Genomic DNA, 14,307 nt, shown 5'->3' on the forward strand with positions numbered 1-14,307 from the left:
GCACTGAATGACATCCGGCTCTGTACTGTTGCACTGGCGAGCCGGCTGTCAGTCAGTGCCAGAGCGTGGTTACAGTGGCCTCTCCCTATGTACTGAGTGGTGACTGAAGCTGCGCCTCTATAACTAAAAACCAGAGGCTGGCGGGAGGAACAAAGTTAATTTCCTCTAGGGAGCTGGGCTGGCAGTGTCGCGGCCGCACAGCTTTAGAATGCTAGGAACCTGCACATTAACCTCATTTCTTTAGGCTAATATTACTGCATGTCAAAAAGGGCTATTTAAACAAAACAATTTTGGTTATCTCTACAATACATATTCATTACAAATTCCAACACTGACAATTGTGAGCCTCCTGTTGCTCCTACCTATCAGCAGTTTCAACCATTGCTCTTCTGACACAAGCTCCAAATACCCTGCATAGAAATTAAAGGGCTTGTCCACTACCTAGACAATCCATTTTTCAATGAAGTAATCACCCTTGTAAAATAAAAAAGAAACTCTACACCTCCCAGCACCAGAGTCTTTCCAGTGATGTCGGCATCGGATCTGCATGTTACATTGTTATGCTATGTAAGCCCTAAAGCCGATCAATAGGCACTATAGGGCTTCTACGTTCTTGCTTCTCTCGAACGAATGGCAAAAAAGCAGAAGTTATGAGTGCAGCAGACAAATACTCTACTAACCAGTAACTCTTGACCGTCCTGTGTAGAAGCTCCCATGATGCTACCAGCCTTCACTTTAAATCACATGTCCACTGCAGCCAATCAGTGCCCATAGCAGGAGCTTTATTTCAAGGGCTGCTGCTGCAGGATATTTGGAGATTTTTGGAGACACACACAATTGGGAGCATGGAAATAGGCTGTTTTTGTAAATTCTGTAACAGGGAGCAGGGTACAGCTGTGATGAGAATAATTTGAAGGGAAACTTAGTCCTGAAAAACCTGAAACTGGAGAAGTTTTCTTTTTTTTTTACAGCAAAAAAGCCCAAACAATTATATACATATGTGCAGCTTTTGCAATGAATTGTTGGCTACACAATGCTCTAAACATTGTGAACATCTTGGAAAGTTTTGACGTATCCTGTCTATAGCCCTGACTGTAGCACTTCTGATTATAGCTTTAAAGTAGAAATCTGAAAATGGCTGAGAGCAGGAGAAATCTTTTTACAAGGATTTGTTGCTTTGGTCTACTGCTTAGACAAGTGTAACAACAGAGAAGACGATTATGTTGAAAACTAGACTACATGTTTATGTAATTCAATGTAAAGTGATTGTATGGAAAATTGCAGGGAACCTTGCTTTTCTACTTGTAATTCAGGTTCCTGGATGAAACAGATTTAATCCCTATTGTTAGAACATAGAAGATGACAAAATGTATATCAAAAAAATTTCATTACACTGTGAATGAAGCGACAGATGCTGAAATGCATGAATGAAAAAGAACAGAGAATGTGAACATCGACCAAAGCTGAGATACATCTGCAGGGCATCTGCATTTATAAAAAATATGGAAGGCAAAAAGGGACAAATGTAAAGGAGGTGTGATAATAGTAACTAAATGGATAGGATGAAAATCCTCAGCAAACAATAGAATGGTAATATTCTCTATACAGGGATACTTTATCATGAGGACGGACATTCCTGCTTTGAAAAATAACAATAGCAATTTTTTTTTGCTCTTGAAGCAGCCAGAAGCTTATTGGGTTTCCATTGCGTTTGCAGCAAAGGGAATCAGGGCTTCATAGCAATCCCCCTGTGTCACAAGAGAAAACGTCTAAACGGGGTATGGGCCAATTATACTTCAAGCAGATACTTCAACATAGACATATGGAAGGAAAATAGGGAGCGCTACACTTAACATCAACCCATTCAGCAATTTAGGGGCTAAGGCGAATGATATTGGGGGAAGGGAAGACAAATTAACCTTCTGCTGCCTTTCTCCATGCCGCCGTGTAGAAAACATTACACATTAGCCGAGCTCATTAACCCTACAGACCCTGTGCCCAGCAACCAAAGAGTTAACCCTTTAGCGACCAAAATTGTTATTGCTCATAAATATAGAGTTATATATCCGTATACATATATACACCTATTATATATAGAAAGTCCCTTCGTGTCACAGATTTTAAAAGCACAGATGGTCACCTGACAATTTAAATGCCCATGCATTTTCCATGCAAATCCTCCCATGCACATTCAGACACTGGAGGGTAAGTCCCTTATTTTTCAAGGTCTTAGGGGTTCCTCCTCTGTACATTGCTGTCCATTTATAAGTGGGGAATGGGCAGGAGAAACTCCTGAAAGTACATCTAAGTTCATGGCTTGATATCCCCATCATCACTTCATGCCGCTGCGCAGGACCTGATTTGCAGCTATTAGCATTACACTAATGATGAAAGCGATGGCGAAGGCGCAGATCAGACTTTTACGGACACAGGTCTGGCGGATTTGTTGATTTGGGGAAGCTGAAACAAAAAAAGAAAAGTGTATGGTATTGTATAAATTAGTATAGCCATCATATCCCAACTATTGTGTATTAAAGGGAATGTCACCGGGAATTTTCCACATGATCTAAGACCAGCATGGTGTAGAGACAGAGACCCTGATTCCAAAGATGAGTCTCTTACTGGGCTACTTCGTGTAGTTTTGATAAAATCACGGTTATATAAGCAGGAGATCATCCCTAGAAGACTAGTAAACCTGCTGCCATGTAGTCCGAGTAGTAGAAGTACACAGAAAGCTGTCAATCACAGGAGTGGGCGGGGTTATACAGAGCTCAGCATTCAGAGAACTGGTAGAACTGCAGCAGATAAAACAGGAATTTTATTAAAATTACAACATGTAATCTAGTAAGTGATACATTGCTGGAATCAGGGTCTCAGCTCCTATATAATGCTGCTCTCAGATAGTGTAACAAAAACCTGGGGACAAATTCATTTAAACATGTTTGAGAAGACTGAGATTTGATAGAAAACTGCCCTTGGTCTCCATTGTTCAATAGCTGGTCTAAGGATTTAGTTGAAGGTTTACTCTGGAGCTAATAGATAAGATTGTTACAATAAATTGGTATTATCATTTTTTGTGTTTGCGAGCTTCCATAACTATGGCCACAGTTGATGAACCACCACACAGGAATAATACTTACTCTCCATATCTACAGGACAATCCCCTCTTGTTCCGAGGTTTCCAGCCTCTTCAGTCAAGATAATGTTCTCAATGTCACGCATGGACAGGTGCTCACAAAAAGTGTCATATAATAATCTCTTCAGTTCCTCGACAGACAATGACTGCATGTCACACTGCAAAGAAATATATAGGATATGGGGTTTCACTGAAAAGTACAGTTATTAGAGATTTGACCCTCACAAGCACCTATGTTCACTATGAATGCTATACTATAAATGACCAACAGTAGATTAAAACTTGCTCCTATTGGAGAACTTAAAAATTTAAATCACATTCATTGCTAGCTAGAACATAATATATATGGAATTTAGCTTATAAGAAGGGAAACTTTAAAAGGGCGGTCCATACTTTGATATTGATGATATTGATATTGATGATCTACCCTTAAGACCCCCCAAATTGATACTGGATCAGGATAGTATAGGTCATCATTATCAAAGGACTCTTTAATGCTACAGCATACAAGTAACAAATACATCATAAAATTGTCTGGCCATCTTTTTGCCAAAGTTTGATGAAGAAGAACTTCTTTGGTCTGTCGTGCCTTCAACTTTCACATGGCTTACAAGTGCAAATGGTTAATATCAGTTATTTGCTGTTTAATGCATCTCCATACTTGTTTCAAATCTTATTATAAGATTGAAGGTGTCCATACACTTTAAATAGTTGATTCCCGAGTGCTCGTTCATCTGACCGCTATCCTTCCAACCCTTCCAGACACATTGACTGTTGGCTTGGCAAAGTATGCATTTTTTTATGTTAGAGGAAGAAACTGCTGTCATACACCTTTGGCAGCAATGTATATGCCATAAGAATAGGGTATGTTTAAGTCTGACAGCCAGTTCATTCTTTCCCCAGACATCTGCTATCATGAGAAAATCAGGGCACCCTCACACACATTAGATGGTTGGTCACTGCTGCTTAAATAGTCAAGTGCGGAAGATATTAAAGGGAATCTGTCAGCAAATTTTTGCTATTTGATCTGAGAGCAGCGTAATGTAGAACAAGAGAGCCTGATTTCAGGGATGTCTTACTTACTGGGCTGTGTCTTGTAGTTTTAATACAATCAGTGTTTTATCAGCAGGAGATTATCACTGCCTAACTAGGTCTCACATAAATGGCAATCAAGGGTGTGAGCGGCAGGGGTGTAATGACCGCGGTCGCAGAGGTCACGAACGCAGCCATGCAGGTGAGCAGTGCGCCGACGCCAGCAGAACTGCATGTGCGTCCTCGGTAACACATCCAGTTGAAGTGTATTACGGTGCACAGACTCGTCGGGTCCATGCGCGCCAATACACGCTGGCAGACAATCATAGGCCAGCAGCTAACGCCGGCGTGCACGTGACTGGGTCTGAATGGCAGTGACGTTGTGCGCTCCCGTCACTTGCACGCTGAAGTCAGCTTCATAAGAGGACACCGTGTGGCGGGGGAGCAGAGGGAAGGTGAGTATAATGGTTTATTTTTTTTCTATGCATTAAAGAATAGCAGCAGAAGGGGCGACATAATCTGGCATGGGGCCCCTGGGAAAGGAATATATTACCAGGATGGAGACCTGGATAAGGGGCATATGGTGTGGTGTAGTATATAGAGGATCTGTCATCTCATCTCTCTTGTGTGGTGTAGTATGTAGGATCTATCCTGCGTGGTATTTTTACATAACTGCATGGTGGGCCCCAAGAATGATTTTTCTCTGGTGGGCTGCCTTTATTCACTCATTAGTGACAGTCTCGAGGCTGTACACGAAACTCTTTTTCACATATATTTTACATTATATCCATCACAGTTGCGTTGGTTTCCAGCTACCACCACTTGAAGACATAATTGTCATTAACAAATAGAGAATCGGTCATATTAATGCTTGCCTTTAAGCTACATAAAGACTATCTATTGTGCTCTACAGAGATCACTTCTCAGCAGTCATCTCAGTGCCATCAGAGACAGTATTAGAAAGGCAGGTAACATCTCTATTATAAAGCTGGAGGCAGATAACACAGCAACGACTGACAAGAGGTGAGATCTTATTCCTTGTACGTGCCACGGGGCATGCCCACAGCATTCTCCCACAGAAACAAATGAGTCGTTTTCTGAAGAAGGTTTCTTAGGTCTAGTTATGTCTTTTTCATGTGCCAGAACATTACCTACCATAGAAATTTATAAAAAGCATTGTCACCAAGGACACCACAGATTAGATAATGTCTAGACCATGAGGGATCCGGCCTCTAAAGGTCCTAAACACCGCCAAGTCCTGAATATCTATTGTGTTGATTATGTTACTGCACAATAAGAATAATACACTGTCAAAATATTTTGATAAATGGCAAATATCAGATACTGAATACATAGCTGACGTATCAGAGACCAGGGTTATGTATATTTCTACTTTCTAGGTCAAGTGTGTTCTGTGAAGTGAATGTACATATTCCAAATTAGGATACTCCTTAATATCCTACTTACACCCCTATCACAGATGTTTGCATTTTCCATGGTATTTAAGCCCAGCAAACCAAAGAGGTTCCTTGGCACCTACCTGAACCCAGCACTTGGGACACACGCTGGAATAGATTCCCCCTGGCCACACATACCTCAGCCGCAACCCACTAGCATCCCCATCACCAGTGGTGTTCCGTTAATGGTTTAGTATAGCGTTTTTTTCTGCTTTGCCATCAGCTTGGCTCTGGAGTACAACTGGGATCAAAGGAAATCAATGGACTTTTATTGAATTTTATGGGCACCATGTAATGTTCGTTTTCAAACAAGTAACGTAGTAACATAGTAACATAGTTTTTAAAGTTGAAGGAAGACTAATTCCATCTAGTTCAACCCATAGCCTAACATGTTGATCCAGAGGAAGGCAAAAAAAAAACCCATGTAGCAAACACTAAGCTCCACATTGGGGGAAAAAAATCCTTCCTGACTCCACATGCGGCAATCAGACTAGTTCCCTGGATCAACGCCCTATCAAAGAATCTAGTATATATAACCTGTAATATTATACTTTTCAAGAAAGGCTTCCAAGCCCTTCTTAAATTTTAGTAGTGAATCACTCATTACAACATCATGCGGCAGAGAGTTCCATAGTCTCACTGCTCTTACAGTAAAGAATCTGCATCTGTGATTATGATTAAACCTTCTTTCCTCCAGACGTAGAAGATGCCCCCTTGTCCCCGTCTCAGGCCTCAGAGTAAAAAGATCATTAGAAAGGTCTTTGTACTGTCCCCTCATATATTTGTAGATAGTAATAAGATCACCCCTAAGCCTTCGTTTTTCCACAGTAAATAACCCCAAGTGTAATAACCTGTCTTGGTATTGCAGACCCCCAGTCCTCTAATAACCTTGGTCATTCTTCTCTGCACCCTCTCTAGTTCAGCTATGTCTTTCTTATACACCGGAGACCAGAACTGTACACAGTATTCTAAGTGTGGTCGCACTAATGACTTGTATAGAGGTAAAATTATGTTCTCCTCTTGAGCATCTATGCCTCTTTTAATGCATCCCATTATTTTATTTGCCTTTGCAGCAGCTGCCTGACACTGGCCACCAAACGTGAGCTTGTCATCCACCAATACACCCAGGTCTTTTTCAGTGACAGTTTTGCCCAGTGTTTTACAATTAAGCATATAATTATACATTTTATTTCCTCCGCCCAAGTGCATTACCTAACATTTATCCCCATTAAAGCTCATTTGCCATTTATCAGCCCAAGCATCTAGTTTACATAGATCCTCCTGTAATATAAAATTGTCCTCCTCTGTATTGATTACCCTGCAGAGTTTAGTGTCATCTGCAAATATTGAAATACTACTCTGTATGCCCCCTACAAGGTCATTAATAAATATGTTAAAAAGAAGGGGGCCGAATACTGACCCCTGTGGTCACTGGAACTTCCTGCAGTTTATATCCCTACGGTTAGCTTATTGCCAGGTAACCTTCAGTAAAAATAATTGTCCACCGAAATGTACATCACAACGAAGATATACAGTACAGACCAAAAGTTTGGACACACCTTCTCATTTAAAGATTTTTCTGTATTTTCATGACTATGAAAATTGTACATTCACACTGAAGGCATCAAAACTATGAATTAACACATGTGGAATTATATACTTAACAAAAAAGTGTGAAACAACTGAAAATATGTCTTATATTCTAGGTTCTTCAAAGTAGCCACCTTTTGCTTTGATGACTGCTTTGCACACTCTTGGCATTCTCTAGATGAGCTTCAAGAGGTAGTCACCGGAAATGGTCTTCCAACAATCTTGAAGGAGTTCCCAGAGATGCTTAGCACTTGTTGGCCCTTTTGCCTTCACTCTGCGGTCCAGCTCACCCCAAACCATCTCGATTGGGTTCAGGTCTGGTGACTGTGGAGGCCAGGTCATCTGGTGTAGCACCCCATCACTCTCCTTCTTGGTCAAATAGCCCTTACACAGCCTGGAGGTGTGTTTGGGGTCATTGTCCTGTTGAAAAATAAATGATGGTCCAACTAAACGCAAACCGGATGGAATAGCATGCCGCTGCAAGATGCTGTGGTAGCCATGCTGGTTCAGTATGCCGTCAATTATGAATAAATCCCCAACAGTGTCACCAGTAAAGCACCCCCACACCATCACACCTCCTCCTCCATGCTTCACGATGGGAACCAGGCATGTAGAGTCCATCCGTTCACCTTTTCTGCGTCGCACAAAGACACTTTGGTTGGAACCAAAGATCTCAAATTTGGACTCATCAGACCAAAGCACAGATTTCCACTGGTCTAATGTCCATTTCTTGTGTTCTTTAGCCCAAACAAGTCTCTTCTGCTTGTTGTCTGTCCTTAGGAGTGGTTTTCTAGCAGCTATTTTACCATGAAGGCCTGCTGCACAAAGTCTCCTCTTAACAGTTGTTGAAGAGATGTGTCTGCTGCTAAAACTCTGTGTGGCATTGACCTGGTCTCTAATCTTAGCTGCTGTTAACCTGCGATTTCTGAGGCTGGTGACTCAGATAAACTTATCCTCAGAAGCAGAGGTGACTCTTGGTCTTCCTTTCCTGGGGCGGTCCTCATGTGAGCCAGTTTCTTTGTAGCGCTTGATGGTGTTTGCAACTGCACTTGGGGACGCTTTCAAAGTTTTCCCAATTTTTCAGACTGACTGACCTTCATTTCTTAATGTAATGATGGCCACTCGTTTTTCTTTACTTAGCTGCTTTTTTCTTGCCATAATACAAATTCTAACAGTCTATTCAGTAGGACTATCAGCTGTGTATCCACCTGACTACTGCACAACACAACTGATGTTCCCAACCCCATTTTTAAGGCAAGAAATCCCACTTTTTAAACCTGACAGGGCACACCTGTGAAGTGAAAACCATTTCCGGTGACTACCTCTTGAAGCTCATCAAGACAATGCCAAGAGTGTGCAAAGCAGTCATCAAAGCAAAAGGTGGCTACTTTGAAGAACCTAGAATATAAGACATATTTTCAGTTGTTTCACACATTTTAGTTAAGTATATAATTCCACATGTGTTAATTCATAGTTTTGATGCCTTCAGTGTGAATGTACAATTTTCATAGTCATGAAAATACATAAAAATCTTTAAATGAGAAGGTGTGTCCAAACTTTTGGTCTGTACTATACATGTAGAACCATTTTTTGTGTCTTTGCTGCTGTTTTCTTTCATTTCAATTTTGAATACAGTTCTTAAAGTTGACAATGTAGTCATTTTTAGTGCATGTTTTATATATAAGGTGTTTCCAAAAAGTAGTATGATTACCCCATACATGTAATTGACGGTTACATCTACTATAGGGTGATATCTTTTTGACAATGAGGGTTCAGTAAAGGTTCAGTGAATGCTCCAGAGATCCAGTGAGTTGCTGTGGAAGACCCAGTCATTACTACCAAAATTTATGTCCGTGCTTACTTCATTGACTCCAAATTATTACCTGTTGCTTATATACTGTAGCACTAAAATTTTCCACAGTGCTGTACAAAGATTGTCATCACTCACAATTGTTGGCCTCTCTCTACATTCATTTCAATGTAAAACAAAATTGCCAAGTTCACTTTCTCATCAATGTTCGGAGGTCCCGTTGATGTAAATCAGGTGTGGGGAACCTTTTTTCTACCAAGGGCCATTTGGATATTTATATAGTCTTTCCGCCCACAAAGTACGTTCTGACGCTGGCACTGGTGTCAGGATGTAATCTTTCACTGCATGCGCCTCAGCGTTCAGTGGTGAACACAGCGTGCTTGTGCTCACAGAGCAAGAAAAAATTTAAGGATAGGCCACCGTCAAAACACAGCCCAAGCACTGCGGTCCCTGGGAATCTGCCCGAGGGCTGGAGAAAAGGTAATTGAAGACCGTAACGTGAGCCTGAGGTTCCCCACCTAAAATAAAGAGAGCCACGAATGGACAGCCAACTGGACTCTGCCAGTGGCATGCATTGGGGCCCAATTCTGAAATATATGATGAACAACATGGGAATACCATATCAATTCTCTTCTGCATATATTGTATAGTATGAATTTAGAATTGGGGTGGAATAATGCTACAATAGAAATAAATGAATACATAGAGTAACTAAGTGACTAGGGTGTAACTATGGTGCATGCAGGAGCACCCGGCTCTGGAGCTTCGGCTCATATGAGAAAACCAACACTATTAAAGACCCATGATAATTGTGGACCATGTTGGAGATGTGGCATTGGGGCCTGTGGACCCTAAGTTACGTACTGCTAAGGAAAGTATCACATGTCCAACGAAGTCTGAATATTGACTTCAATGTCTAGACTGACTGCTCGTCTTGTGACCTAAACTCAACAGCTTTGTTGGCAACGAAAAGTGTGTCAATGTAATACGGTTCTTACTGTTTAATTATCGGAAAGCCCAGGTTTAGACAATTAAAATGTCTATAATAATGCAGTATTGGATGTTCTCATACATATGACACAAATGTAAGAAATGACAAAAGGCTCATCTAGTTGAGGCAGGAAGCAAAACACAAGGACAAACTAACCATATTTTCTCAAGTTATTCAAAATTGTTTATCCAATTAGGAAGAAAATAAAAGTAGACAAACATATGTGCTCATGCAGATGGAAGTCATCAAAGTCATCTTTGATTATACATCTTTTAACATAGATCAACAGACATTATAATTGCTACTCTAATTCCATAATCATGAAAATATATAGTTTGTAAATGCATTTCATCTGCTAATTTATGTGATGCAATATAGCAGATTATTTAGCAGTGGCTTCAAACAGCAGCTATGCTTGCCATGGTTTGTACATTTTCTTGTGAGTAAAGTCGGACAGATGGTGTCACATATGCAATGATTATATTTTTTTGATAACGATTTTAACAATGAAAACTGTGGAGACTTCTTGGAACTGGAAATAACTTAAAAACCTATGCATATCTTAAGTAATAGGAAACAAGAAGTTTGGAGAAAAATACTGAGCCTTGGGTGCTTTTGTTTGGGGAAGTCCAGATGGAATACAAAGTAAATCCAGCGGGATGTATAGTAAGTGAGTATTTTATTGTTTTAAATTTACTCAAAGTTATAAAAAACAAAAGCAAAGTTAAATACAGTATATAAAATCCAAGGCAACTTTTTGCCTCTAACTTTATGCCTGTTTGTTGATTTTTATACCTTTGAATAATTTTTTTAACAATAAAATACTCATTTAGTTCACAATCCGCTGGATCTTATGATGCTAGTCACTACTCATGCACAAGCCGTGGGGCAGGGTAGCCAAGAGGTCCGGGGTCAGATACTAAGAGAACTTGACGTAAACTAAGGGAAAAGACAGAGGCGTAGTCAGGTCATAGTCTGAGGTCAGAATGGCAGCAAGTCAGCGGATCAAGACAAAGGGCCTAGGCAAATGGTTGGTTAAAGGTAAATCCGAGGTCTGGCAACAAAGATCAGAATAAAAGAACTCATGTCACAAAGCAAACACACGCCACTTGAGCTAAATTACAACTGGCAGTAATCAGTGGCGGAGAGCCATAGAGGAAATCCTGCAAGCCATGATTGGGTGGCTGAACTGTCACTCAAAACACTGACAGCTTAGCACACCCCAGCCTCCGATTGGACGGCTGAGCTGTCCATCACCATATTGAAGCTCAGGACGCCCCAACCCTAAATTGGACGGATGAACTGTCACTCACTGCGTCCACACCATTAGGTAGAATCGTGACAGATCTACTTTGTATTTCAACTAGTCTTCCTCACCCAGACGCGACAAGGCTCAGTATTTCTATGCAGACTTTCTGTTTAGCATTTGCATGGATGCCCAGATATCACAAGTGCTCCGGAGTGACTGCGGCAGTTTGTTCCATGTGCACTCAGACCTTTACCATGCACTGATTCCCAGTGTTGTGCCTGCTCGCTGCACACCCCCCTAATATAAGCAGCTCTGCAAGGGGGTTGGTACTAGCCTGGGGATACAAACCCATCTTGTAGTCATTGTGCTAGGAGAAGCCATGTTTATTTTTCTTTCCCAAGCCCATTTCAAGTCAAAGGTCATTCAAACATGGTGCTCCAAGTCTCTGGGCCAAAAAATGTGACATCATGCCTCACTGGAGTTTTATTTGCTATTTATATTAACTAATGATTTGTAATCAGTATTTCATCATTGTTGGCCACAGATTAATATGGTTTTCCAGGCTTAGCAGAAATGTCTGCATCTTCCAAATCATAACAGTGTACAATGCGCACACTATCTCCAGTGCGAATGGGCTGGCATGTGACTACAAGTATGCGATTTGCATAGTTACTGACTAAATTCTCGTCCGCTTTATCTCTAGCGTTAAGCACTTAACCGCAACTGTGTGAATTACATACTTGCAGTCACGTGACCGCCTACTTATGCTGGAGATATACAAGAATCACAATAGTGTGCACATTGTATACAGTCACAATTTGGCAATCTGCAGTCACAGAGTGACTTCAAAAGCGTCTACTGTGTCTACCCCTTTAATCAAGTATCTGGAGCCATGTCCAGAATTTGACATTTTGCCACAATAGTAAGTGCAGCAACCAGTTTGCAGTAGCTGGTAGACAGTGGTATATTCAGTGTCTTTAGAGGCATTATAAATATTTTACACTGGGACTCACCAGCCAGAACAAAGTGATGCATAGACCTCACCAGTGGTTGTATTCAATGGCAAAGTTAAAAGAGAGGTTATTCAATGTTAGCTATATGGACAAAACCCATTTTCCCTATTGGTTCCTTTTGATCACTGTGATAGACCCTATCACAGTGATCAAAAGAAAAAAAAAAAAAAAATCAAAGCCCCCTTTGTCCCCCCATAACTAGATAAAAATGCTAAAATAAAATAAATATTTTTTTCCATTCTTTGCAGTTAGGGTTAGGGTTGTGTTAGGGTTAGGGTTGTGCTAGGGTTAGGGTTGTATTAGGGTTAGGGTTGGGTAAGGGTATGTGCACACAATCCGGAGCCGCTGCGGGTTTAACGCTGCATGCTTATGCAGCGTCAAACCCGCAGCGGCTAGCTGTTACAGCATAGTGGATGGAATTTTAAGAAATCCCATTTCTACTATGCATCTCCGTGCACCTGCGGCTCACCTATGGAAACTGACATGCAGCCTGTCTTTCCAGACGGCAGCATGTCAATTTCTCTTGCAGGTCCGCATGCGGGCTTTCCCCATAGACCTAACCTCTATGAGGAAAGTCCGCAGGTGAAATAAATAAATAAATGGCACCGCTCATTTGCATATTGAGCGGAAGCTGCCGACGGCTATCCCGCAGTGCCGGGACCGCAGGCAGCTCCAGTCAGTGTGCACATAACCTTAGGGTTAGGGTTTTATTAGGGTTGAGTTAGGATTAGGGTTGTGTTAGGGTTAGGGTTGTTTTAGGGTTAGGATTAGGGTTAGGGTTGTGTTCGGGTTAGTGTTGTGTTAGGATTAGGGTTGTGTTAGGGTTAGGGTTGTGTTAGGGTTAGTATTAGTGTTGTGTTAAGGTTAGGGTTGTGTTAGGGTTAGGGTTGTGTTAGGGTTAGGATTGGGGTTAGGGTTAGGATTAGGGTTAGGATTAGCGTTAGGGTTGCACTCAAGACTAATGACAACATATTCAATATGATAACCTAATGTTATCAAATTCTGTGTCGTACATCTGGGTTCAAAATGTTCATTATACCCCTTGATAAAATCGTTGAGGGGAGTAGTTTACAAAATGGGGTCACTTGTGGGGGGTTTCAACTGTTTAGGCGCATCACGGGCGACGTTGCGTTCGCTCTCGATTCCAGCCAATTTTGCATTCAAAAAGTCACACAGTGCTCCTTCCCTGCTGAACCCTGTAGTGCGCCCAAACAGTGGTTTTCCCCCACATATGGAGTATCGGCTTACTCAGGAGAAATTGCACAACAAATGGTATGGTGCAATTTCTCCTGTTACCCTTATGAAAATGCAAAATTGAGGTCTGAAAAACATTTCTGTGGGAAAAATGTGAAAATTTTATTTTTACGGCTCAATGTTATAAACTTTTGTGTAGCGCCTGGGGGTTCAAGGTGCCCACTACACATCTAGATAAGATCCCTGAGGGGTTTAGTTTCCAAAATGGTGTCACTTGTGGGGGGTTTCCACTGTTTAGGCATATCAGGGGCTCTCCAAAAGCGACATGGCGTCCACTAATTATTCAAGCAAATTTTACATTCTAAAAGTCAAATGGCGCTTCTTCCCTTCCGAGCCCTGCTATGCGCCCAAACAGTGGTTTTCCTCCACATATGGGGTATCAGCGTGCTCGGGGGAAATTGCACAACAAATTTTGGGGCCCATTTTTTCTTGTTACCCACTTTGAAAATAAAAAATTTGGAGCCTGAAGTAAAATTTGTGTGAAAAAAGTTAAATGTTCATGTTTTCCTTCCACGTTGCTTCAGCTCCTGCAAAGCACGTGAAGGGTTAATAAACTTCTTGAATGTGGTTTTGAGCACCTTTAGGGGTGCAGTTTTCAGAATGGTGTCACTTTTGGGGATTTTCTGTCATGTAGACCTCTCAAAGTCACTTCAAATGTGGTGTGGTCCCTAAAAAAATGTTTTTGTAAATTTCGTTGGAAAAATTAGAAATTGCTGGTCAACTTTTAACGCTTATAACTTCCTAACACAAAAAAATGAAGAACAATATCTCACGA

General features: G+C 41.2%; 1 protein-coding gene across 1 annotated transcript in view; it reads right to left on the minus strand.

Annotated features, from left to right (window-relative positions):
• Nucleotides 1–219: 219 nt before the first annotated feature.
• Nucleotides 220–14,307, minus strand: part of CABP7 (calcium binding protein 7) — a 241,594-nt gene continuing 227,506 nt past the window's right edge. The window contains exons 4-5 of the mRNA XM_073653833.1: nucleotides 3,141–3,294; nucleotides 220–2,460 (exon numbers count right to left, since the gene is read on the minus strand). Coding sequence (XP_073509934.1) covers nucleotides 2,333–2,460; nucleotides 3,141–3,294 — 282 coding nt within the window. The 3' untranslated portion in view covers nucleotides 220–2,332. The remainder of the gene's footprint in view (nucleotides 2,461–3,140; nucleotides 3,295–14,307) is intronic.

This window comes from Phyllobates terribilis, unplaced genomic scaffold (assembly GCF_046119375.1).
Source record: "Phyllobates terribilis strain yellow unplaced genomic scaffold, ASM4611937v1 Scaffold_1__5_contigs__length_1240528914, whole genome shotgun sequence".
NCBI classification, from domain to species: domain Eukaryota; kingdom Metazoa; phylum Chordata; class Amphibia; order Anura; family Dendrobatidae; genus Phyllobates; species Phyllobates terribilis.